This window comes from Melampsora larici-populina, assembly GCF_000204055.1.
Source record: "Melampsora larici-populina 98AG31 unplaced genomic scaffold MELLAscaffold_2, whole genome shotgun sequence".
NCBI classification, from domain to species: domain Eukaryota; kingdom Fungi; phylum Basidiomycota; class Pucciniomycetes; order Pucciniales; family Melampsoraceae; genus Melampsora; species Melampsora laricis-populina.
This window is the reverse complement of record NW_006768766.1, coordinates 3,717,911-3,743,940: the sequence shown is the minus strand read 5'-3', so window position 1 is coordinate 3,743,940 and position 26,030 is coordinate 3,717,911. Positions and strand designations below refer to the sequence as shown.

The 26,030-nt window shown below is 43.6% G+C and overlaps 7 protein-coding genes across 7 annotated transcripts; 2 read left to right on the top strand and 5 right to left on the bottom strand.

The window, feature by feature from the left end:
* Window positions 1-199: 199 nt before the first annotated feature.
* Window positions 200-2,420, bottom strand: MELLADRAFT_89393 (uncharacterized protein; the record flags this gene model as incomplete). Its single annotated transcript, XM_007404451.1, has 7 exons — window positions 200-215; window positions 298-554; window positions 634-1,144; window positions 1,232-1,416; window positions 1,491-1,716; window positions 1,791-1,813; window positions 1,890-2,420. The coding sequence occupies 7 exons, from the start codon at window positions 2,418-2,420 to the stop codon at window positions 200-202; spliced, it is 1,749 nt and encodes a 582-aa protein (XP_007404513.1).
* Window positions 2,421-7,855: 5,435 nt separating this feature from the next.
* MELLADRAFT_59360 (family 43 glycoside hydrolase) lies at window positions 7,856-10,719 on the bottom strand (the record flags this gene model as incomplete). The annotated part of the gene is made up of 11 exons (XM_007404450.1): window positions 7,856-8,019; window positions 8,284-8,316; window positions 8,640-8,799; window positions 9,069-9,112; window positions 9,198-9,519; window positions 9,541-9,597; window positions 9,634-9,791; window positions 9,872-9,929; window positions 10,000-10,193; window positions 10,317-10,473; window positions 10,711-10,719. 11 exons carry the CDS (start codon window positions 10,717-10,719, stop codon window positions 7,856-7,858), a joined length of 1,356 nt encoding a protein of 451 aa, XP_007404512.1.
* Window positions 10,720-12,196: 1,477 nt separating this feature from the next.
* Window positions 12,197-13,805, bottom strand: MELLADRAFT_89392 (uncharacterized protein; the record flags this gene model as incomplete). The annotated part of the gene is made up of 5 exons (XM_007404449.1): window positions 12,197-12,318; window positions 12,389-12,595; window positions 12,706-13,368; window positions 13,450-13,554; window positions 13,658-13,805. The coding sequence occupies 5 exons, from the start codon at window positions 13,803-13,805 to the stop codon at window positions 12,197-12,199; spliced, it is 1,245 nt and encodes a 414-aa protein (XP_007404511.1).
* Window positions 13,806-14,919: 1,114 nt separating this feature from the next.
* On the top strand, window positions 14,920-17,821 carry MELLADRAFT_102105 (uncharacterized protein; the record flags this gene model as incomplete). The annotated part of the gene is made up of 10 exons (XM_007404477.1): window positions 14,920-14,971; window positions 15,044-15,337; window positions 15,417-15,479; window positions 15,542-15,676; window positions 15,753-15,830; window positions 15,895-15,975; window positions 16,045-16,598; window positions 16,671-17,125; window positions 17,202-17,283; window positions 17,378-17,821. The coding sequence occupies 10 exons, from the start codon at window positions 14,920-14,922 to the stop codon at window positions 17,819-17,821; spliced, it is 2,238 nt and encodes a 745-aa protein (XP_007404539.1).
* Window positions 17,822-18,489: 668 nt separating this feature from the next.
* On the bottom strand, window positions 18,490-20,361 carry MELLADRAFT_102104 (uncharacterized protein; the record flags this gene model as incomplete). Its single annotated transcript, XM_007404448.1, has 5 exons — window positions 18,490-19,230; window positions 19,549-19,639; window positions 19,681-19,838; window positions 19,933-20,156; window positions 20,253-20,361. The coding sequence occupies 5 exons, from the start codon at window positions 20,359-20,361 to the stop codon at window positions 18,490-18,492; spliced, it is 1,323 nt and encodes a 440-aa protein (XP_007404510.1).
* Window positions 20,362-21,075: 714 nt separating this feature from the next.
* MELLADRAFT_102103 (uncharacterized protein) lies at window positions 21,076-22,208 on the bottom strand (the record flags this gene model as incomplete). Its single annotated transcript, XM_007404447.1, has 3 exons — window positions 21,076-21,160; window positions 21,267-21,775; window positions 22,062-22,208. The coding sequence occupies 3 exons, from the start codon at window positions 22,206-22,208 to the stop codon at window positions 21,076-21,078; spliced, it is 741 nt and encodes a 246-aa protein (XP_007404509.1).
* A 302-nt stretch (window positions 22,209-22,510) lies between these two features.
* On the top strand, window positions 22,511-25,771 carry MELLADRAFT_102102 (uncharacterized protein; the record flags this gene model as incomplete). The annotated part of the gene is made up of 5 exons (XM_007404478.1): window positions 22,511-22,964; window positions 23,030-23,329; window positions 24,359-24,589; window positions 25,171-25,599; window positions 25,695-25,771. The coding sequence occupies 5 exons, from the start codon at window positions 22,511-22,513 to the stop codon at window positions 25,769-25,771; spliced, it is 1,491 nt and encodes a 496-aa protein (XP_007404540.1).
* Between the last annotated feature and the right edge of the window lie 259 nt (window positions 25,772-26,030).

Genomic DNA, 26,030 nt, shown 5'->3' with positions numbered 1-26,030 from the left:
GCCTCTGTAGTATCTGGCGGCCTGCCATCGCTCTTGGTTTCACGAAAATTGTGTGGTTTCTTTGACCAGCCAAGAATTTGAGCAACCTTCTTGTAGCTCTTATTTTCATCACCGTAACCTGTGGAAACACCGCAAAGCCGATCTTCGTGGTCCCTTTCAAGACTAAGCACCAAGGCGTATAGTTGAACTAGACCTATTGCTATTGTACAGTTTCCCTCGCTGAAGCATATCAAAGGAAATCATACAAACCAAATCAGGGTTATAGAAAAAAAATAGTGAATAATGAAAATGACGTACGTGATCATGTAATAAACACGATGGAGAGACTCCTGTGCATTGGTCGTGGCCGGCATGTCGTCGCAAAGGCCATCATCGTCAATCCGCTTGGTCCTTGATTTAAAAAGCATTGACTTGATATCCGCAGCTGTCCACCATTCCAGCCATCGCTTAGCCTTAGGAAAGTCTTTGCGCATCTGAGCAATCTTCTGATCAAAGTTCATTCCACCTGGCTTATCTTGCTTCATAAGTTCTCGTGCCTGTTTGTCGAATGCGCCCTGTTCAAGAAGAACATAAGGATTGCTTTGATAAATATGAAGAATGAGGAAGAAGGATAAGGAATCATAAATATCATACCTCATCATCAACAGGTATGATGTTACGATTCCTCTTCACCCGGGTAACTTGAGCTCTAAAATGTTCTTCACATCCTTTAAGTTTGTCAAGTGCAACAGCACGATCCGTCTCTTTGAAAACATCCATATAAGCAATGATAAAACCATTCTTCTGTGCCGCCGAGAAATCCACGACCTGACGGACCAGTGTATCACATTCTATTTGAGTCATGTCGGCTTCTTTGATTTGTTTCATGAGAGTCTTGAAATGAGAAGCATAATGCTCTTCGGTGAGCCCTTTCAACCAGGTGAATTGAATGGGAATCCATCGGCGAAGGTCCTCGTGGTACATAGAGGTTGACAGCAGATAACTGTTGAGAAAAAATTTATATGTGACGTCAGAGAGCAGGCCACCACTGTAGACATTTTTGTCCTCATCTCGAGACAAAAGTTGCTGTGTCATCCATTCAGTTTGGAACGTCATGTGGGCATCTCGTGGCTTAAAGGAGCTGGATCTTTCTAATAATCCGTGCCTAACAGAACAAATGAATGAAACCAAAAGAAACGTGTCAAAATATTGAAACCAAAACTGAAATGTAATGTCAATATATAGAACTTACTCGCCCCAATGACACATGTCCATTACAAAGCTATCACCGGCTCCAGGAACTTTTGCTTCAGGAATTACACCAGACGTGACAAGAATCCTACGGCGATAGTAACCGGTGCGATGAAGGTGACCAAATGCAGGATGGATGTTAGAAGCCGGGTCAATATTCTTTTGCCCTGCTGGAGCTCGTCCGACCTATTGCAAAGAAGTGAATCAAAGTTTCAGTCAGACTTTATTTGGTAAAGATGCATAGATCAAATGGTATGTACCTTGTGTCGTAATGGTCCCATTTCAGGATTGGCAATTACTCTCTTGCCAAACTTGTCCAGTGACAATTTTTCAGGCTTTGAACGCCGAGGCCATTGGTGATCATGTATGCCCGAGTGTCGGATTATACCCCAGCCGCTGGTATGCTCGTCCATGCGACACAAAGTGTTGTGGCATGGGATGTAGGAGAGGACACCATGGCACCGTGCTGCTTTACAGATCTGAGGTCTAAGGAATGGAGGAAATAGAGATGAGTTCGAGAAAATGAAATATAGAGGAGGAAATATCACAGAAAGACTTACCGAGATACAAAACCTTTTCTCTTCTGCAGGGAAGTGGGTGGAGAGCCAAGGAAGTCACACATTGGTGCAAACTATGACGCCTAAGCAAGTAAATCGCACTGTTTGCCAGTCGGTTGGACGTTTCTTGCGCTTTGCTTTGTCTTTACCGTCACCAGAAGTCGTGTATGCAAATGCAAATGTTCCCCAGTTCGTGGGAGCATCCTGATCTTCTTGCTTTACATAGACAGTGTCTCCGTTCGGAAGCAGGGGATAGCCTTTGTCGTCAACGGTAGCCTCTTCATGGATGGAGGTTTGGAAGGACTGGCGGTCGAGTGGTAGAGCAAAAGTTTTCTTCTGGCCTTTAACACCACGAGTCTCAGGCTTAACATTTGTTGTTATGGTTGTTTTTGATTTTGATTCCTTAGAGTAGAATTGAGGCTGAAGAGTCTGAGGGCAAACTTCCGAGTCTCCTGAATCTGAATGTAATGCTTTGTCCGCTTCGTTGATGAAGTCTTCTTCGTTGACTAAGGACTCGCCATCTTCTTCGTCGACTAACGACTTGTCATCTTTTTCGTTGACTGAGGACTCGTCTACTTCTTCGTGATAAGAACCGTCGTTGTCAGAGTCGGGGTTGTCCAAACTTGACCTCATTTCTGAGGGTTCTTGATAGAGAGATTCTTGTTGATGTAAATTGTTGATGAGATTGTTCGTCTTAAAAGAAGGAATATCGATGAGATCAATGTTGGTCTTGAGAGAAGGAATATCGATGAAAAGTGCGAAGATGAAATTGAAAAGATGGAATAAAACAAAGTGAATTAGGAATTGACAAGCTATACGGGGGTCTGATCAGGTCAATCAAGCTTAACACAGAGCTTTTGACAAACTAGATCATTCTTCTGTGTGCGACATTCTGGCCTTTCTAGGATAAGGCCGAGGGGATGTCCTTGGTTTTCAGTCATTTCGTTCCGCTTTTGTTTGTTCGGACACGTCTCACTCGCATTGAGACCACCTTTGATGGACAAATGGTTTGATATATATATCAATGGATTGGATGGCATCCAATCTTTGGGATTGGGAAGTTTCATCGTAAAAATGATGTTTCAATCTATGGAATCGACTTTGACAAGGTTGACTTTCCGGCGGTTCAGGAAGTCTGCAAATGAAGTCCCGCAAAACTATGAAATGAGGGCATTTGTTATACTTTCCCAATGTAAATCAATTGCAATCATTTTGTGTTGGGAAAGTTCGCTCAGAAAAGTCAACAAAGGGTGCACTGTGAGATACTTTTCAGGACTTTTTTTTCCAACTGTATTTTTAACGAGCATTTGAAACGCGACAATGTATGTAAAAATAAATAATAACGGGGGTAAAAAGGAATTTTGCAAAGCATACGCTTTGCGAACATTAATCGTCGTAAATGAACGATCGCAAAATTCTCGCGCCCCATATTTTACTACTTTTATTGCAATTTTTTTTTCCCAATTGCATCCCAATTGCATAAAATTTACGCAAAATTTTATGCAATTGGGAAAAGTTATACGACATCCCAAATTTTTTTAAGCAGCAAATTTACGCCAATTTGCGTAAATCTGCTGCTCAGAAGGAGATCCGAAAGAAATTTTTACAGTCCTTTTTTACAAATTGGGAAAAGTTTTTACAGCACGGTACCGTAAAAAACTTTCCCCAAATTTTTAAGAAAGGGCCGTAAATATTTTGACTTGAGCCCCTTATTTTACAACAACAGGCAAGTTGTTGTAGCGTAAAAATGCATAAAAATCTTTAACTTGAAACCCCCTATTGATAAAGCAGGTTAAAATTGTACCAGTCAAACAAAATCAGTGTATTCTACCCAATGTGTGAAACCAGGTGTGTGAATTGTACACAGAGTAAGATATCCAAGACTTCAAAAGTGGTGATCACTTGGATCACCTAACCTGAATTATTATTCTCATCAAAATCCCAGGTGAAGTGTTTGTCTGATGACCAAATTTATCTCTAAGAAGGCTTCAAATCATTTGACACAGAGATCAATACGTGACCATTCAAAACTTGTGCCAATAGTGGGTAGGTGGACTCATCTTTTGCAGAAGTCTAAACTACCAGTTCCAGAGAGGGGGTTGAGGTAAGTTTGAGGGGCAGTGGATGTATCCCATGCCTGGTACAGGTGCCCAAAGGCACGAGAGCACCAAGTTCCATTAGGGCTATGATCTGACCCTGAAAGCTCATGGCTGCCCCCAAGGCCGGGGCAGACCGTGGGTAGAAAACCTAATGACCTTGCAAACCCTGAATTTTAAGGCTCTGGGCTGGGCTGGACTCAAATTTAAGCACCAAAGGGGAGATGTAGTTGAACCTGGAGTGGGTATAACACAGACTTGTATTTCAAGACCAAGCAACAGAAACAATTTTTTTAAATGGTATGATTCTACTTAGAAAGTAAGAAGAACTAATGTTTTGAGCCAAGATAACACAGACTTTTATTTCAATATCAAGCAACAGAAACAATGTTTTTGAATAGTATAATTCTACTTCAAAAGTAAGAAGAACTAAAATTTATGATCCTCAAAAGAACTGACATGTTCTGAGGGATATAATCCTAGAAAGGAGAAGAACTAAGGGGGGAAATCAAGTGATATAATCCTACTTAGAAAGTAAAAAGAAGTAAAAGGCTACTTGAGAAGATGAAATCCCTGCTCATTTGACTCATAACGCTTTATTCCAGGTCTTGACAATGAGACACACCTGCACCTCAAGATTGAGGGGAGTGAACAATGCACAATGATCACTCATAACTTGTAAAGTGTTAGAAAAGGAAATTTTGGATGTAGCACTGGTGGCCAGCACTGCAAGAATTGTAGCTGCCATGCGTGACAAGATAGGCTAGTGATGTCTATGGGTCTTCCAGAAATGAAGAACATCACAGATCCTGTCTTCTTGAGGCGCAGTGAGGTATTCTTTTACCTAATTCTCAACTGGAACGGTCTTGCAGCGCTTGATGAAGTGCTGAGGTCAATCTGGGTTGATAACTCCATCTTCTGGTTTGACAATTTCAATATCAGGATCACAGACAGGTCTGAACCTGAAGGCTTTGCTGGTGAAGTATTGGACCAAGTCCTCTGAACCCCAGCCAGGAGATTCCAGAGTCAAGCCTTTGGCTGTGTGGGGCTTGAGACAAGGATCAATAATTGCCAAACAAATGTAGCCTGCTTTGGTCTGGGCAGCGGTTTGGTACTGTAGGATATTTTATAACATTGGCAGGATTGAGAACTTCAGTTCCTTGCATGACAAGTCATTCCAGGCCTAGATACAAGATAAGATGAAATAAGCAACTGCTATGAGAAAAATGAGAAAGATTGAGATAGGAACTGAGATAGAAAAGATAGAAAATAACTGACCTTCTCAAGATGTTTAACTAGCCATTGGTGATATGGAATCACCTGTGAAAAGGTGGGGTACTTGTGACCCTCAAATGAATTGGTGACAATATCAAGTGGAGTGAGGAAGTGTTAATACTTGATGCAAGCTCCCACTCATTGTCCTCAAGTGAGAACTGTTCAAGAGACAGAGCACCTTCACATTGATACTTGATGACATGTTTAAGTTTGTAAAACTATTTGAGAAAAATTTGGGTAGACAACCAGTGGGTTGACACTTTGTGAACCAATCCCACCGTTTGAGATTCTGACAGCTTGCAATAGCAGTGTTGTGCACCATCTTGAGCTGGCTGCTGTGCTTGAATTTCTTGTGGAAGGCATAAATTTGAGTAAGGCTGCTACTGATGTTGGCATGTGGGGTAGGCTAAATGAAAAGAGGAACAGAAGAAGACTTGATGAGGTAAGGTGGTGTCAAGGGTGTTTGCCAGAGGAGGGTTTGATCTACAATTGCAGACTGAGAATCCAGCTTTGGTGACAAGATTAATAACATGAGCAACACAGCCATGTAAATGTTGGGAGGGATTGAATTGTGGAATCATAGTTTGAAGGTGTTGGCCCATGGTTTTATTGGCAGTAATACAAAAGAGCCAATTGGTGAGCTCAAATTTTTCCAGGGTATGCTTGAGGAGAGCTGCAAGATGAGTGCCAGTGTGGGGTCTGTCAATGGGTTTAAGAGCATGTGTTATACCGTGAATCTTGAAGTTGTCCAAGATCCAATGGGCTCATGTGACACACACCAAGCATAGCAACATTGCTTGGTGAAGTCCAGCCATCAAAACTTATGCTAATGTGACAAACAGACAATGTTGAAGTCTCCAATTGACGAGAACAACAGAGATAACAGTGGTCAAGTTTGAGAAGAAGTTTAATATGGTTTACTAAAAGATGAGATGAGAGGACTTACAATTTGAGAAAGAAGACGCTATGAAGTATGAGAAGATCAACACTAGACTTACCCCAGTGGATTGAAAAGTCCAAGATTCAGAATCACTTATATGTTTTTCCCTTCGCTCCAGCTTACTTCTCTTTCCCCATCTTTGGAAAGAGAAGTAAGTACCACCATGTCAGTATCCTTGTAGCACGTCGACGTGCACACACGGAGAGTTTTGAACAAAAACAGAAAGGTGTTTGGTAGGCTTTAGACTGAGATTGGTGCCAAGCACCCTTTGTGAATGATAATTTGACAAAAGAATTTGTGGGATCCTTTGTCAGCAGTTGGGGTCAACTGAGTTCCAACGTCCCAGTTGACAAAGGGAAGACATGCCTATTGTGGAGACCTCTTTAATGGCTCTTTCAAGTATGTATCAAGAGTATTTGGTGTGTGCACCTCAACGTGCTACACAGATACAGACACGGTGTACATTTTTGCTTTATCTTAAACAATGTGATATTGACTTGTGTGTTCTATGATGTTACATTCCTATTAGCTGTTACTCTTTTAGCCCACCAGAGATCACTATCATTCATGATCAATAGCTTAAATTAATAGTGTCTATCTTGTTATCTGTGCCTTCCTTCCAGGTCAGAGACTTTTGTATAGGCAGCGTGTAGAGGAGTCAGTAGCTCATCAGTGCTTTCATGCACCTTTATCAGATCCTGTTCTAAGACTCAAATCATTTCACAGACAAGAGTAAGTAGGCCATAGCATTTTGAAACTACACCAGATTGAAAATCTACCACTGAGTTCAAAGAGTAAGAAAACATTAAAAAAATACAGAAGCTGCAAGGATTCAGAAAAATATAGAAAAATAATGGTTGAGACCTGCAGTACATTCCAATAATTTTGCATATTTTTCATATTTTTACAACCACAGTGCATATCACCATGTCTGTATTCATGTGACACATCGACGTGCACACACAAAAGACTTTTGGTAGAAACTTGCAAGAGCTTCAAAAGAGGTCTTAAGGCTTTGCCTTTATTGAGTGGGTTGTTGAAACTTGGGCAATTGAGTTCCAACAAAGGCTGTGTGAATAAAGGTGATCCACAAGTCTGAACTTGAGAAAAGTTCTTCCAGATGTTTTTGGAAACTCTCCTTGCTTGTACATCAATGTCCTACAGGGATACAGACATGCTGTATGCTGTCAGAAACCCAATTTTGGTCCAAAACTGGTAGGCATTGAGACAGTGACCTTGTAAGAACAATAAAATTGTCAACTTTGCTCCAACACATGTACTTTGCTCCAACACATGTAATGCTTTGAAATTGTGAAAGCCTCACTTTGGCTCTATAATCAGCATACAAGAATCAGTTGTGTGTCTTCAAGAGTGAATAAGGTACAAAAATAGCCATATGCCGCAGGACACCTAGAAAATCTTAGGTATCAATGAACAAGAACAAGAAAATTCACCAAGCAGAGAGATGTGACCCATGAATTTAATGGAACAAGTGACTCAATTTTTGCATTCAAGGCTGTTGCTCATGCAAGTGGTATCTTTGAAAGTGAAAGTCTCTCATGGCTTGGTTACGGGTTACGGTAAGGTCCCACTCATTGGACTTGTGTCAAAAGTGCCAGCAAGAAAAACACTGACTTAGATTTGTGCAGATCATTGGATTATATAAGCTGTGACTGGTTATTAGTGTATAAGCAATTGATATTGCACATGGCTTTATTTACATCTATTAGTTTTCTTTTTGTATCTCTCAAGATCTCTCAATATAAAATAATTTGCTGAACTTTGACTCCACTTGGGATGACCATGTCAATTGAATTTTCACCTCCAGGTTTCAGATGGACAGGTACAGGGATGGAGATTTGTGCTGAAGTCGGTGGATAATACACATTGAACTTCCCACCTCCATTTACGCTCATCTGCCCTGTTCGATAGGTCTTACCTGGGCTGGTGTAGTAAATTGAACACCATTCAGCTTCATCACCATCTGAGCTAGTACCACTTATCTTTTGAAATTTTAATGGGCCTTTTCCTGTATCAACAAATGACAATTAATTGTTTCCACCAACCAAAATGCAAAACAGTGACCATCAGTTCCTTTCAAAGATGTTGTTCTCAGACTTTGAGTCTCATGTGGCCTCATGTGCTTCAGTATACCAAGGGTGATGACAAAATAAAATCTACAAACCTGAATTCCCGGCGGGTATGTCGTACTTTGTCCCTTCAGCAACGGTGACAACACCTTTATCATGATGGGAAAACAAGAGACAGGCACACAAATTATCAATACTTGAAGTTGATGAACACATCCTTCATAAATGGATTGTTTTACCTGTCTGTACATCAATCTCCCAAACATCGTGCCACTCCATCCGAAAGTTACCATCTTGAATCCTCAAGGGTTGCCAGATATATTTTGAGTTGCCAAGTCCATCTTCTACCCAACGATCCCCAGTGACTGATTGTTTTTCAAAAGACGGACAACGAGGTAAATATCCTGAAATAGCTCAATTTACTCCGCAAGTATGACTGAAACCGACGTACAGATGTGAGACCTTGCCTGAGTGCCAATGACGGTAAGATCATGCGTGTTTTGTGAGGAATATGTGTTCAGCTTGGGGTCTGTGATGTCAATATCTTTTGACCAAGGACCTGCCAAGTCGCTTGCTTTTATAACTTTGTTTGGGTTTGCGGACCAACCTTTCTTGAGGACGTCCATATAACCCCACCCATCGTTGCCGTCAGTGTCAAAAATTTTGTCATTTCATAAATGGATATCACAATGTTAAAAAGGTATTCACCTGGAGTGAGAATATCAGGTGATAAACGCCTGCTTCTTTGATAAGACCAGTAGCTTCCCAGAAGACCCGATTCCATATATGAACCAACTCCTTGACATCCATCTAACTCATCTCGAGTCCATCAACAACCCTCTGGTCTTCTCAAGGCGGAGTTCAAACAGGAATTGCTCACATAGTCCTCACTGAGACGCGCCAGCTTCAGATTTGCATTTCCATCTGATTGCAAGTCGCACGTGGTCAATCAGCTCTCTTGCAGGCTGGTGTGGCTTTTGACGAAGAGGAAACGGCGGAGAAAACTTACCAGAGGCAAAGATAACATATCCTGTTCCATCATCATCTTGGAACAAGGAAAGATCACGGCTCTGCGAATTGAGAGGTGAAAATGCACGAACAAACTTCCAATCTGAATCAATCTGCTTGGAGGGCACCTCGTCAAGATTGCACAATAAAATACCCAGGTGCCAGATCAGCCTTTGTACTCTATGATGATGTGTATGAACCAGTGGATAGAAACTTGCCTTGTCACTTGTTGCGACACCAATCTGAGCTAGTTTGTATCTTTTCCAATCAAAAATTCGAAAACTTGTCAGTATCCATCTAGATTGGCTGCAAATAGACCACTTCTTCATGAGTTATAGACGTACTTTGAATCCTATAGAAAATGACATGGTATTAGTGAGTGACATAATGGTAAGCATCAACTACATAAGTGACATTAAATATATCTCAAGGCTTACATCATAGTGAAAGTACATCACAAACTTGTTGGTGGCCTGGTTGAAGAGAACTCGGGGCCTCTCGACCACCATATTCTCATTCAGCGGTGTGCCAGCCGTACTGGTCAGTACATTTGGTAGCCTCGTCCAGGTAAGGAGGTCGTCAGACCTATAGCAGCCTAAATATCATACCATCCACATTAGCACTCTTCTATTCAATCCTAGAATGTTGGAGTTTGAAGGACAACGCAACTGATACCCTTAAACTTGTGTCCTTTCTCCTTATCTTCACCAAACCAATACCATTGGTCTTTCAACTATAGAAATGCGGTCAAAAAATCAGCGCTGCGATCCAGGAATCGGTGTCTATTATGTGTGACCACGTACCTGTAAAAGACATCCCCCATGGGCTTGTATCCGTTTCCCAGCGTCATCATTCCAAATGGCTCCCGACACGATTCTTTTCTTCTCCCCAGTGACTATCAGTGCAAACAAAAGGAACCCGACCATTAAGGAACGCAAGGCCACATTGATATGACACATATACATTCTTCCAGCTTTAAGACCAACAGTCTTGAGCCCTACATATCAATCGATACCACCTCAATGAGCAATCCACTATCTTAATCGAGTCTCATGACTTGTATCTTTTCTCCTGAACCCAGTTAGATGATAACTCACCCCTATCTCAAGAATATACGCACAAGCTGAGTATTTGGATGGCGATAGCGACCTGCGGCGTGCCTTACGAAATTGTTCAAACAGAAAAAACGTGGAGGCGATCTGAGTTGAGAGGAGCTTCACATAATAGTAGACGAGCTGATAAAGGCGTGGATCGAGATTGAATTCTCCATAATTCCACTAGTTGCGAAGTTAGTTGTAATTCATCTTTTACTGCTATCGCCGACTGCCGACTCTTGGAAGTCTCCTGTGATGGTTGCTTGGTCACCGTAACTCCATATCAATAAAGCACCGAGCAATAGCTCATGGGACACAACCAGCTTTACTAGTTTATGTAGAGTTTTGAAGTTGAAATCCAAATTTCACCCTGAGCGTAGTCGTGAGCTGTCGTGAGGTTACTTTTGCCACTATGCATACACTGTACATGCTGACGTATCATCATCTTTCTCTTTGCTCTCCTGATTTGATCCTCACTTTATCAAGCAGTAACTTTGAAAGTATGATTTCAGTCTAAATAATCAGGCAGGCGTAAAATTAATGATATAAGAGCTAAAAAAGCCTTTTGGCTCAATCCCAGAAGGAAAAAAGAAAAAACGCCGAGCAAAAACAAAATATTCAAAGGAAACAAGACGATCAAATAATGGCTTTCGATGATTGATGGAGAAAGATTACATGTAACTGTTTGATCCAAAAAGTGGGGAATGGGGAAGATTTGAAAATAATCAAGATATTGGTCATTAACACAAGAAGAGAAGACTGCATTTGAATTAACTAGTCTCAGCTTGAGATAAGAAATGATTGACAAATCTTGAAGCCTCAAAGGATTCTCAAGATAAAGATTACAAAATATCTTCAAACCCAGATTGTAAGTTGAAGTGATTCACAAAACAAAACTGAACAAGAATGAGAGTCATATCTCGCATGACCTCTCAATACACAATGATATGATCAATCACAACTCCGCTGGGAATGCCCAGATCAATCACATTGTCATTTCCAAGCGACAGCGTGACAGGTACTGGGATGGAAATGAGAGCTGAAGTCGGTGGATAATACACATTGGACTTCTCACCTCCGTTTACACCGATCTGCCCGGTTCGATAGGTGCCACCTACGCTTATGTAGTAAATCGAACACCATTCAGCTGCACCTCCATCTAGGCTAGTACCACTGATACCTTGAAATTTCAATGGTCCTTTTCCTGTGTTAAAATATACCAATTGATTTTTTTGACCGACCAAAAACGCGGGACACAGTGGCCATCAACTTTCTTTCACAGATAACATTTCCAGACTTCTAGGGGTAGAACAAAAATACCACAAACCTGACTGCCCAGCGGCAATGTCGTGCTTGGTCCCTTTAGAAACGGTCACAACACCTGGTTAAGGATCAATGGACAAGAAATGCAGCGAGGAAGCCAAATGGTCAGTCCTCGATATTGACACTGCGAAGATAATGCATTTTTCCCAGGTGAAAAACAATTGAATTTTATCTGAAAATAATTAAAAAATCCAACAGTTTTTCACCTTGGGAATACACACTTGCGAAACAATTGTTTATGTAGACATTTCAAACAGACTCATAGACAGGCCAACTAAGAGGGGCCGTCATGATCCACTTTTGAGCTGCTAAACCTGGTATTGTATCCTTTGTGGTGATCCATCCACTTGTTTCGGGATCATGCCCAAGTCCGTCCTAGAGGACTCAAAAGACTTGAGAGAATTTCTGTCCAGTTTCAATCAAGATTCTCACAAGCTTTTCAGCTATCTCACTCATGTATAGTATACTCTGAGCCAATATCTACATCTTTTTTTACTTTAACATAACAATCCACACTCCAGTCCAAGAAAAACTATAATTACACAGAGAGAAAGAGTTAAAATGAAATCAAGATGACAAACCGCTAGAGAAGGAATCCTTCCAAGACCTCGACTCGAGATTTCAAGCCGCTCATTTCCTTGCGACACTCGCAGTTGCAGGGCTCGGTGCTCTCTGGTAACGGATCACAAGGAGTCGAATGCGGAACTTCAAGCACGATGATTGATACATTAGTCACATAAACATTGTTCAATTTCAATTCAGGAAAACTACATACCAGATTCCTCGCACTCAACATCGAACGTTGAGTCCGAAGATTCTAGCGGAGTGAGTGAGCTGGTATCACTGCCCTGAGATAGGTCAGGCGCCGAAAAACGGACTTTGGCAGGTGGGTAAGACTTAGATGGTTTCGATTTTCGAGTGATCGGATCCTTTTTCACAGGAGCCAAAGAGCTGGACTTTTTTTGGGTTGGTGGTAAGCTCGCTTTTTTTGATCTCTTTGGAGATATGGGAATATTTTCTTTTTTCTCGGGAGGATGGACATAAGATCAGCTAAAGGATACTGATGCCGGGGTAGATCAAATTGAAACTCACCTAATTCTTGTTCCGTGTCTGATGAAAACGCCTCATCCGAATCTCTTTTATGACAAGCAGAACTTTGACTGGACTTCAAACCCGACTTTTTTTGAACTGAAGATCCAGGAAAAGCGCTGTTCTTAGGAGAAGGGCTTAAAGGTTGCTTGACCGCTACAAATTGATTTGATTTCCGAGTGATCGTATTCTGGGTGGCTGGCTTGTTTTTGGGAATCGGAGCTGGCTTGTTTTTGGGAGTCGGAGCTGGCTTGGCTTTTGGAGTCGGAGCTGGCTTGGCTTTTGGAGTCGGAGCTGGTTTGGCTTTGGGAGTCGGAGCTGGCTTGGCTTTTGGAGTCGGAGCTGGCTTGGCTTTTGGAGTCGGAGCTGGCTGAAGTTTTGGAGTCGGAGTTGGCTTATTTTTTGGAGTCGGAACTGGGTTGTTCTTTGGAGTCGGAGCTGCCCGAGATTCATGTCTGCCCGAAAGAGCTTCATCCTTGCGATTGTTGCCAGATACAGTTCGACTTGAGCTTTTGAGACTTGTAGAGCCTCCAGTGTCTGCAAGTAAGTTGATCTCGATGTCTAAAGCTGAAAGCGGGGGAGATTTTGAGACATTCGCAGCTGAGCTCGACTCTGAAGGGCGGGGTTTCTGAATGACTCTCGTTGAACTGGAGTTTGTCGGCTTGTCTGCAACACATACAAAATTGTCAGTGCCATGCAATAGATCATTAATCGAACGTGAAGTTTGTGATTCATAGAAAAACATACCTGTATGCTTGCTTGCATCAAGGACCGCGCGGTTGAGGACAGGCTTGATATCAGTAGCATTCTGGCCGATTCCTTGAGAGCGTTTCGATGCTTCAGCCTGCGCGTCTGCGCGAAACAAAATGTCGAGTTTAAACAAGCGAAATTGTGTGTGGCAATTCATGTCAGAAGGAGTATAAACAACAAAGCCAATGATGATATCATGACTTACGAAGATTGATCCACTTTTGGGCCAATTGTTGTAGTCCCTGTATTGGCATCCGAGGAGGAGCTTCCGGTACGAAAGGAAACTCATAGCGCAAGAAGCTCCGTATTTCTTCGGGCGTGACTTCGACATCGAATGGGTTGAATGGTCGCATAGCTGAAGATTGAGTCAGAAAGCTTCGAAGTATGACGAAATGTACTGATTAAGAGAGGTGGAGGGATATTGGTTTGAGATCAGTAGAATGCGGGAAATAGAAATAAGAAACAAAGCCGGTCAGGGATAACGAAAGGCTTTATCTATCTAGTGGTTCAAAGAAAAACTAACCGAAAATATCAACAAAGAAACAGCTATGAGCAGCATGAGCCCATTATGACTATCATCCCTTTCGAATATGTAATATGTACCAAAGGCAGCATGATACTGGATGCTACCGGCAAAGTCTACATCGGGTAAATAAAGCCCACAAATATTTGGACGATTCGACTGCGGAACGACAAGGTCTTGCAAATCACCGCCACCAACCGAATCACACTTCCATTCCAAATTTTCGCTGATCGGCCGTCCTCTATTTACGAACATTAAGAGGGTACTTGATCGTTGTATTCCATCAGTATGTCCTTTCTTTTTCAGTCCCCACCTCTGTAGAACGGACGTTAATTTTCTTGTCTGTTAATCAAAGACCGAACTTCAATCCGTTGGAACCACCACTCGATGTTTACAAAGGAGAATCGGAAGGCGAAAGCATCAAAGGATTATCACCTTCCAAACAAGCACACGCTTCTATCTTACCTTCACTGGTGGAAGGACCGATCTAAAGATGAAAGGCCTGCCCAAAAAAAGGCAATCGGGCCTGTCGTTTGATAATTGAGGTATAGCTACATTTAGATTTCTTGGCTTTTCCCCCGTCTGTGTACCCAATTATCATCTTTCTTCTTTTCTTACACTTTTACTGCCTTCGCATCCTTGATCCTGGTGATTTTCTATTGATCATTTCAACATTACGGGCTGGCTTCCGGGATATCGATTTTCTTTCCATTCATCCAATTCTGAACTCTACAAGCCGGCTTGAGTGAAACCAGTTTTATCTCTACTTTTTCTCTATTGATCATTTCAACATTACGGGCTGGCTTCCGTGATATTGATTGTCTTGCGATTCATTCTGATCTGAACTCTACAAGCCGTCTTCCGTGAAACCGGTTTTAGCTTGACTTTTCTGTTTATTTCTTTTTTGTTTTTTTAATTTACTTTCTACCTAAGAGGTCGCTGCGATGGTTATTCATCGGAAACGCCGAGTTACCAAAAACAACGTGGGTGATGATGGTAAGTAGGAATTTTCAGCTGTTGTACATGTGTCGCAGATCAACCCCGCTGATCCGAGTGCTTCATCGGTAGATCGTGTCCTCACCAGAGCAAGGGTGGATGTCAGAAAAACCCGAGGAATTTTAGCCGAGAGGATTCGAGAGATGGGGGGGGAGGAACCCGCTGCTACTTCAACCAGTGATCACAACCGACCTCAAGACGAAGGAGTGGTAGAGGAGAGGGGTTTAGTAAGACCTGATTATACAAACTTGTCATTATCAGAACTTCGACTCCAGATAAAGCCTTTCAAAATCGTGGGTTCAGGTGGGATGCAAAAGGAGGAGTTGTTGCAGCTCTGTCATCTTTTTTGCACGGAGCAAACCCCGGGTAAGTAGTCCGTGTTTTTCTATGGTGTTCGAACATGGCAAGCTAGATATTTATATTCATGATCTGTATGCTATGTCAGAGTCTGAAACGGGCCAGCGGGTTGTCACTCGTCTGCGAGGGCGAGCGAATCGCAGTCAAGACGGTGAGTGAGTGCTGTAGATTGCAACGAACCGCGGGTGACTGAACTCTGGGATCTTCCTGAAGTGGCCACAGAGTTGCCCGAGCCGGAAGATCTTTGTAATCAAAGTGTTGATGTCAACCATGGGAGCCGGAGGGGTTCATCTCGACGCTCAAGCAGATCAGCAAGTCCTGAACGTGGACTCATCATGGATACAGAAGGTAAGTGTTTTTGGACAAGTCTACAAACATGGTCCCATAGTTAGCACCTTTTAATTCGATTTTTGATCTTACATAGATGAACAGGTATCAGGACGACGCAAGAGGATAAAGAATCGAAGACCCCCTAATGACGACGACGCGGAATCCGACACAGGTTAGTGAACCTTGAGTATATGTTTCATATTGATGCCTGTGCTAACATATTTGGAAAGATATAGGATCGGGGATCCGCCTGGATCATTTCATACCAGCGAGCAGAAGGCTTACCGATAAGTCTGAGCTTGGAATTATACAAGAAAGTTAGTGGGCTTGAGTCATGCACTGTTGGTGCACAATACTGATGAACTCCGTATTGGGTGGGAGAGCAGGGAGGTCGACGGTGGAGTTTCCAAGTCGTGAACGAGGCACAGCTCTACCCCGTCCAGCTCCGACCGTGCTACACTCAAAAGATAAAGGAAAGCAACGGGCTGTGTCTGAATCCGACTATGAGCCTGATGAAGAAGAAATCGGCGATGCTTCTGATGAAGAGAACATTGACGAGCCAGATGAAGATGGCATCGACGAGCCAGATGAAGATGGCATCGACGAGCCAGATGGAGATCCGATGTCGCAAGACGATTCTTCCAAGGAAATGTACGGCAACATTGATCAAATCTTGGATGGCCTGGACGACATGAACCTGCCGGATCCCAATGCATACCCTTCGGACGACGATTCAATGTCGCATCACGGAGAAAGCGATCGGTTCAAGCGGTTGGAACTTGCACAAAAAGAAACCAACCAAAACGTTGCTCAAATAGCAACTGCTGTTCGCGAAATAGCCGAGACGGTGAAGAAAATGCAGCATGATGCTTCTTCAGGTTCAGGACGTCGGGGTCGTGGTGGAACTCAAGCTAAAAATCTGCTTGGCAGTGATTTTTTGGTAAGCTATCACGCTAGATGTTGCTGCACTCGTGGCGTAGCTGAATTGTATCTCTGATGGACTCGTGTGCAGCGTCGAATTCGAACGCATATCTGGACCCTAATGGGAGTCAAAAATGAGGGCCGGGTGCCTCCTAGCGCGAGTGAGCATGAGAGGTCACGGTGGAAGCGAAAGATACCAAAAAACTTCGTGAATTCATCTTTGAATCTGGAGGAAGCGGAACAGGTCGATGACGAAAGGGATCCGCGCTTTCCCTACCGAGGCGGACCTGGTGGCGAAAACTCTAACCCACAAGTTCTGCTCATCATGTGGAAAATGATGAATAGCGTTGGTGTTAAATCCTTTCGACCGATCTGGGAGGAAAGGATGGGTTCTCCGGAAAACAAGTTCCTTTGGCAACTAGCGACTGCGATCTTTCTCCGATTAGTTAAATGTGGCGAATACGATGATGTTACTAATGATCAAGCAAAACCTGCGGTGGTGCATGCTGCTCTCGCAAAGCATGCACGGCAAAGACTACAACGAAGGTATGTGATGCACTCTATGCAAGACAAATTAAGAAACTGATTGAGCATCGGTGACCTCAACTTGCCGCTGGAGCAGCTTTCGCGAATACAACTCCTTGTCGAGGGCCGAACTCGAGGCCCGTCAAAAAGATGGGGTTCGACACAGCAGGCTGAATGTGGTGAGTTATGTGTTTTTGGGTCAAGGCAGCTTTGGACACCGAATAAGGCTGACTGAGATTGAATTTTGACCTCCTGGTTTGATACCAAAAACAGTGGAAGAATCGCAGATGTGAAACTGCTATAGCTTTACAGGGAATGTGGTCATTGTGTCCTTTTATCAAGGCGGCTTCAAGTGACGATGAGACGGACGAAGACGAAGAATTTTCAGAAGAAAAGCAGAAGCGCTGCAGAGTCCTTCGGCTGCCATGGCGGAGTGCTGCTCTGGAGGATCTTCTAGTACGACTCGATGCCTACCACAAGCGAAAGAAAGAAGAAAGTCCAAAGGGGACTCGTGGAGCAAAACCTCGAATCAGGATACGTGACGATGAAGAGGATAGAAAGGAAAGTCGAATACCTGCTCCGGAAGGGCTGCCTATAGATTGCTACTCTCCAGAATGGCTCTCTACGCTGGATCCTGAAGAGCGTGAAGAGCTGGGAATTATTGAGGAAACAAAACTGACATACTTTCAAAGATTGGCAAGTGAGCTGGGGGTGTGATCAGTCCGTTAGATGGTACCTTGAACATTCAATGATCGCTTCATATGTTCTCTGACTGGGCCTATGATAGCTATTTGTTTTGATTTTCAAGTGTTTTTTGACGAGGTTATAATTTCCGTTTTATTTTATTTGTATAAAGATATATATATATATAAATTTATTTTGATGTTCTTTCACGGGTTTTATAATTTATAATATGTTTTATTTTATTTGTATAAAGATATATATAGCGCGAGTGGGTTTAATTTGAAGAACATCTGGAGGAAGCTCAATGATTGTTATGTGATTCAACGTTCCCCTCAAACTCCTTAATGACAAGGAGCATTCTCTTCACACTTTGGGAAAGTTTGTATTAATGACATTACATTTGCAAAAATTAGACACGCGACCAAGCGTTTGGAGTTCTTTTGACGAGATCTCAGATTGTTTTAAGATTCAAAAGGAGAAAAAACACGAATTGTACTCTGGTGGTATAAGTGGTATGTGAACAAATGACTTCATAACGCTAGCGTAACAGGACGGTGAGCCGGCGAGGGAGATTGTTTGGCAAATATACAAATCCGTGAGACCTTCCACAACTGACCGGGACCAAGAGAAACATGCGCATGGTGATAGTAAGTATACAGGGGTGGAAAAGAGATAAAGAAAGATATTGCTCGACTTACTGATCAGGTCTCGAAGAGCTCAGTGAATTCCTTCGGGTCGATGAGGTGGTAGTGGACTCCTTCGCACAGATCTCTGGCTGCGTCCTTGTTCCCCTGAACAAATAGCTCGTAGAGTGACGAGAGAACCGGCATGTTGCACACTCCAAGTGGTATGAAAACGTGGGGAGCGTAACATTGAATCGCGTGGCGAAGTTCGTCACGGTCCTTACCGCTAAGGCTTTCGGTAGGGAGACAATGTGGGCGTTGGGCAAAAGCTGGGTTTGTACACGGGGTGGGTTTATTGGAAGCGCTGTTGACAAACTTGTGGAAGAGTTTGATCATATCGGCCCGAGACATTGTGGAAAGGATGAACTGAGGTTTTACGCGTGGGAGTATCAAGCTGAAAAGCTTAGATTTGGTTGTACTCTTGGCGTTGGTGTCCACGAACATAGCCGCCGCGTCTTGCATCGAGAGATCCGAGTCCCCAGGAGTATGGGAGGGGGTAGCGCCTGGACAGGTCGTGATAGTTGGCAATCGTGCGGTAGACCGGTTTACTTGTTGAGCTTGAGGAAGGAATGGGAGAAGCCCTGGCAGGAAATCGTCGCGATATCGGTTCACAACTCTGGTCTTGTCGGCGTCTTTTGGAAGATTGACCTTGAATCCAAACAGTTCCATCATCTTACGCATCAAAGGTCGGGTAGTTTTTCGTGCATTGTAATCCACGTCAGGATGACCCAGCAAGAACTGTAGCTCTTGTGGGACGGTCTGGATGATCGCGATGTAAGGGTGGTCATTCGCGATTGGGTTTGATGTTGATGTAGGAGCTTGACTGGTAGAAGGTAGGCTGTTCATGTTTCTAATTGTTCTCGCGAGTAGATAGGATTGGGCACGAGGATGTCAATTGACGTAGGAGCCTAAAGTAATGGTCCTGGATAAACTTTGGGCCCATCCTCAATGTCTATTTATATCCAAGAAGATCATCGAAATCTGATTGCTTGCTACTCTCGAACCTGAACAGAGTCTTGATCAGACTCCTGAGGCCTGAGGAGAATGATTCGCAATCGAAGTCAGAACGGCACTTACGACGAGCGTGAAAGGATGCCATTTCCCTTTCTTCGAGGCCAGGTACCCACACAAGAGGCCGCCAGGCTGAACAGACTCTTGATCAGCACTGCTGAGGACGATCATAGGCCATCATCAATCATTTGCACTTACCCGATGCCATTCTTGGGGATCAACACTTTGAACATAGTGGAAGGATGCGATGTCCCTTTGATCAAGTATAGAGGAACCAATTCCCATTCTTCAAAGCGAACTGGTTCCTCTATACCATTCTTGGGTATAATACCAAGGTTTTCCTTCGAATCAATCACCTTTTTCATTCATCCACGTTACCATCGATTATTTCATTCTCAAGAATTTCGACTTCATAAATCACTGCCTAGATACACTGTTCTCTGAACCAACATGTCTCAATCCGTTAGCTCCTACCGGCTTCACAACGTATTCAAGTACACGATCCCACCTCATCTTCATAAATTCATTGAGCCCGGCTACAATTTCCGACTCGCTACCACAGCTGAGCATCAGGAAATACATCAGATCTTCTTTCCCCGGAGCGCCCCAACTCATATCAGCAAACCAGCTGCCCTCGTGCTCTTCGAAACTTTTGTACTCCCCTGCATCCGAGCCTGTTCGATTTGGCGTCCATGGGAAAACATGTTGATTTATTATGAGGACCTTGTTCCTGTCACTGATGCTGGTCAGTAATCATGAACCGCGCTTACCTCGAGAAATGAATACTGAGGACCATGTTTCTACCACAGTTGAAGTGGACTCTTTGGATGCATCTTCGTGCGCACCACCACAATGAGGGCACCGCGATTTGTAATTCATGCGTACGTATTGAGCTTGAGATTATCTGGGAGTGATCATGATTGGCCCGCTGGTTTCTGAAAATACCCCACGGAATCGCACCTTTAGTAGTGATTGTAATCCTTTGCCTCCGATCGTGGTTGAATACTTTGGTCTGCTTCCCATCCACGGCGAAGAAAGTAGACACGCAGTTCTTCTTGCTTTCATCATGTCATATTCCGGATGGATTGTTCCCTTACTGTTGTTGTTTCTCTGGATGAATCGGAATTTTACCTCTTTTTTTGTTCGTCTTACAATTCTTGTCAATTTTGTCCCTCAATAAGAAGTTCACACGAGTGCGCAAGATTCATGCTTAATTAAGACACTCTATAATTGCAGAGAGAGATCAACACCACAAGCGTGTTTCACAGTCTGTTGACATCGTTTCAACTCTTTATAAGACATGGTGCTGGCTCACCTCCTTTCCCAGTTCTCTACGCTATAAAACATGGCAGCTAATTTCAAATTGCCCCAAAAGACACAGATCCAAAAGTACTACATTGCCTTCCATTTTTTTTCACGGTACAACAGATTATCAGGATGGAAACTATGACATTAAGCTCAAGATCTAATTTGTCTCTCAATATTTAGTGGTGGAGCTAAGATGAGAAAATGAAATAGTTTTCAAATATACACTTCCTGATTCACGACACTAATTGAACATTCTTTATTCTGATCAAAAACCCAAACAGTGCCTCAAGGTGAACGAGTGTAGGGCGGCGCGGCGAGCTCAGGTTCCGCTCCATTAACAGCAGCATCCTCGATATCGCAGGTCCGTTTGCTGTGTTTGACACATTGTGAAACCATTCAACGCACGAAGTCAAATGTCAGTAGGGATAATCTCCTTAAGATTCAATATGTCAACCTGATTTGAAACTTCTACTCACATCTCCCGAGCCATCATTCCCCATAGAAGCATGACATAGTTGCGGTACTCTCGTAACTTGGACCGAAGGCGTTTGTAGGATTTGCGTGACAATTTATATTGACTCTTGAAAAGTTCACGGTGTTGAATAACATCTGGGTCTTGTGAACGTAGCATCATTCGCGAGTAATAGAGCAGATGTTGAGCATCGCCGAGGCAAGTGTTGATGTCGTGGGCTTCATCGTTCAACGTGATGGTAGCATCGAGAATCGTCTCAATCTCGTCGTGGTTTAGGAAGTCATGTTTATGTATATGTACCGTGATAGCTTCTTCGACGTTGTGGATAAACCCGTTATCAAGATGGGTTTTAACATAGATATCAAAGTCGCGTTCACGTCGATCTGAAGTCGAGCCGCCTCCCGGGATAGCGTTAGGATTTGGCAGTCGGTCATGAAGTGCAAGATCCCTCAACTCGGGTAGAATACCATGACTTACGCCGGATAATAAAGGCGGAATCATCACTCGCGTTTCCTACGTGGCATGTTGACAAAGCAGTCAGTTTAGTGCGGAGAAAAGGTGAGAAGCAGTTACATACTTTCGAGTGAGTGAGATGCTAACCAAATGATTTTGATGATTATATTGATACAAGACGTGTGATCGACTTGTAGCAAGCACAGCCTAGCACAGCGGCATCCGGCACGAGGGACGATGAACTATCTACGATTACAGTCCCAAGATCAACGAACCCGTTTGTCAAAGGGCATTTCTAATTTGACGGCCCCACCTCAAAAAAGGGGGTACAACTTGATTGACACACTTTCGCTGACCCGCTCGTACGTTTTGATATTTGGAAGTGTTGTACCCGCTTCACACCCGCTTTCGCGTGAGGGTCTACCATGGGTTGCAAGAGATTCGTCTGCCTTATTCGAATCACCCCTTTTCTGGATTCCTTTGTATCACTCATGTGCGTTTTTCCAACTTATCGTTTTGGGAGTTGCACGTTGATATATCCCTCGTTTTTGGGAATTAGATTGTAACGATCTTTCAAAGGTAGCTTGACTTGCAGTACCACACTACATACTCGATGTTCCCCTTGAGGATCGTTTTTTCGCAGCTATAAAATCACCTTCCGCTCAGCCAAATTACTCTCGATCCTTCAGTTCAAACAAATTACTTTCTTGTTTCCTGACTTTAAATCTTTCATACATCTTTCCAGGCTCCCCGAACTTCACCTCACAACTCCATACATATAGATCTAAATCGCCGATGCCTCCACGTGGCGCTTACCGGCTCGCTGTCTGCCGATGCGACACTTATGGATGTGGACAGCGGCAATATATCGACCCCAATGGGCAAAATCAAAAAGGCAATCGAGTCAATCACTGTACTTTCAAGGCTCATCAGCTTTCAGATCAGCTTCGTGACCTGTCTATGACGTCGGAAAATCTGTCGTCAGCCACGCAAGGTCATATACCAACGGAGGCCTCCCCTGCTCATGCTTCCAGACCGGATAGCCAAATCCCCAACTCCTCTCGTTCTACTCGCCAATTTGAAGATCCAGCCAACAACTTCTCTCGAGGTACGCGTTCTCAGCGTCGTCATGGACCTGAGACTTCTCACCGAGCCCCTTCCGAGAGCTTCCGCACCGAAGCTGGCCCTAGTAATCGCCCATTCCAAGGATATCCAGCTGATACTCGACACCATGATATTTTTGATACGTGTGAGTTGTTTATTTGTAGATTAGCAAAGACCGTGATCACCACACTGACCCTCATTTGTTTTCAGCTTCGAATTTGGAAGACAAAGTGTCCAACACCGATCCAGTTATGCTATTTCCCCTACTATTCACTGCGTCTCTTGCGGTCTTTTCAAATTTGTCGGTAATCGCGACTACTTGGGCTCTGAAGACGCAACGTCATTATGTCAAGTTGATAAAAGAATCTGGATCCACGACTACTCAAGCACACTCGAAATTGATGTATACTCAACAGAAGGACGTAGACGAAATCCCATCCAATATTCACACGGTGTTTTCTAAGCTCAACCTCGATCCTTGCATTACTATTCTCAACACATGCCCATCATGTTTTGCTTTGTTTCGACTCGACCACACTCCTAAAATGTGTAATTTCCCTTTGAATACTGTACCTGGATTATTTCAATACGCTTTTCTTCCACCGCCCTTCGAGAACTCAGATGCTCATATGGACCAAAACATCACGACTTGCTCAACGCCTCTCTTCAAGGCCCATCGTCCCAGCCGACAAACGGGATTCCAGGACCTTGAGGCGTGGATTGCACGCTTTATCTGTCGTCCAAATGTTGAAGAGATTCTCGACAAATCTCTTGCTGAATCTAAAAAACCATATTCATCTGAACAAGAGATCGGTGATATTCATCAATCGCTTGCGTGGAAAAAATTCAAAGGTCCTGATGGGTCACAATTTACTGCTCAAAGTGGTAATCTCGCGTTTGCCATGTTTGTTGACGGTATCAACCCGTACGGCAACAAACAAAGTGGGCGTAAAGTTTCGATCACTTTTGTTGTTCTTATCTGTTTGACACTTCCCTTCCAATATCGATATCTTCCGGAAAACATCTTCATTGTCGGAATCGCCCCCGGCCCCCACGAACCTGCTCTTGAGCAGACGAATTGGATACTGTCTCCTGTAGTTATGCAACTTAAAAAACTTTGGTCGGACGGTCTATTTCTATCTGAGACGCCGTCGCATCCCCAAGGTCGTTTGATTCGAGGCGCGCTTCTCCTTTTCATCGCAGATCTTCCAGCTATTCGTCGCACCCTTGGCCTAGCAAGTGTAACGTCGAAAAATTTTTGTTCATTTTGTGGCCTTCTGCTTTCCGAGATCGGCAATATAGATCAAGGCACTTGGCGTTGTCGAAATTTTGCTGAGCACAAGAAACACGCCTATGCTTCCAAGAACTCCACTGATCCTACACAGCGTAAGAAGATCTTTGACAAACATGGCGTGCGTTATTCGGTTCTGCTTGAACTCGAATATTGGGATTTAATCGAATGTCAGGTGGTCGATTCGATGCATAACTTACTGCTCGGCTTACTAAATTGGCACTGCCGGCGATTTTGGGCCATGCAAGACGACGAGGTCGATGAACCCGAGCCAAGGCCAACAACCGTCCCCGAACTGCAAGATCTCCTGCGAGACATGGCAGCCGGAGACTTCGAAGAGCCTCAAGATAATTTTTCGGAGTCTGATGATCCGTCAACATCTACACACCCATCTGCTCCTCGACCTCGTCTAGAAGACCTTGCCTGCAGTACGGACAATTCGTTCATGGATCCAGATTTCGAAAGTCAAGGTTGGGAGGGTGTGTGGGTCGAACCACATGAAGATTCTATTGTATTTGATTGTGTAATGCTCGAAAGAATCAATGCATTACTCCCTCGAGTTCATCTTCCGACGTGGATTGAACGCCCCTGCCCGAAATTGGGCAAGAAGAGTTATGGCAAACTCAAGGCGGATGAGTGGCGAAATCTTTTCACCGCTCAACTTCCGTTAATCCTTATCCCCATCTGGAGTGATGGTGATCAAGGTCACCTTTCTCTCCTGCAAAACTTTGCTAATCTAGTTTCCTTGGTAAATCTTGCTCTCAAGCGCACGATGACGACACAACGCATCTCGCGTTATCGAAAACACATTCACTCTTACATGGAAGGAGCTCTGTCCCTTTTTCCGCACTGTAAACCCGCGCCAAACCACCATATGGCTTTCCACCTCGCTGACTGTCTCGAAAAATTCGGCCCGGTCAGAGCTTGGTGGTCTTTTCCCTTCGAGCGTCTGATGGGGCGGATCCTACAGGCTAATCACAACAACCACCTTGGTAAGTATTACCATACTATGGCTATTGTGCTAGATTTTAGCGACTGATCAGTTCCCTTTTTGTTGCAGGCCAGCTTGAAATTACATTTCTGAAAACATTTTGTCGCGCCGGAAATCTCTCCTCTCTACTAAGAGATGGAAGACTTCCAGAAGCGGTCAACCCTTATCGATCACAGCTATTGTCAATTATTGAACCGGAACCTTTCGTAGCCCAGACCATCCCCCAACCCGACCCACGCTCTCTGATCGAAGATGAACTTTTTCAACAATTAGTCCATCGGCTCAACATACGCAAGTTCAATCATCGCAATTGGATACCATCAACAAGATGGTGTCTTATGTCGGAAGAAGACGCATCCGAATATTCACCCGTGGTTTCAACTGCAACATTTGTGCCCCGTATCAAGCGTGAAGGGGTCATATACTCTACTTTATCTGACAATCCAGACAACAGCGTTGTCCAGACCCGATCGGTCCAAGACAACACGGTATCATTTGGTCAGATACTCTCGATATTCCATCATCGACGAGTTCCAATGGTAGGAGAGCCTCCAGTTTCCGACACCTGGGTCTCCATTCGAGTCTTCCCTCAGGCTCCTATCACAAAACCAAACCCGTTTCGAACCCTGGGAAAGCCGGATATGCAGGCTTACTTACGTCTCGATATTGAACAACCGCCCGTCCTTATGCATATCGACGAGATTGTAGCCCACTGTGCTTGGATGACTTACGGATCTCGCGAAATAACTCACCAACTGAACATGAAAACTATCGCCTTGGTATCATTGGACCGATGAACTCAGCAAAGTCATCAAAGGTATGTTGTGATATGTCTCTGATATTGACTTTGATTAAGACTAATCTACGTCTTTTGAACAGGTTTTTCTACATACATCCCTCTCTCTTGCTTGTACACTCATATTTAAACC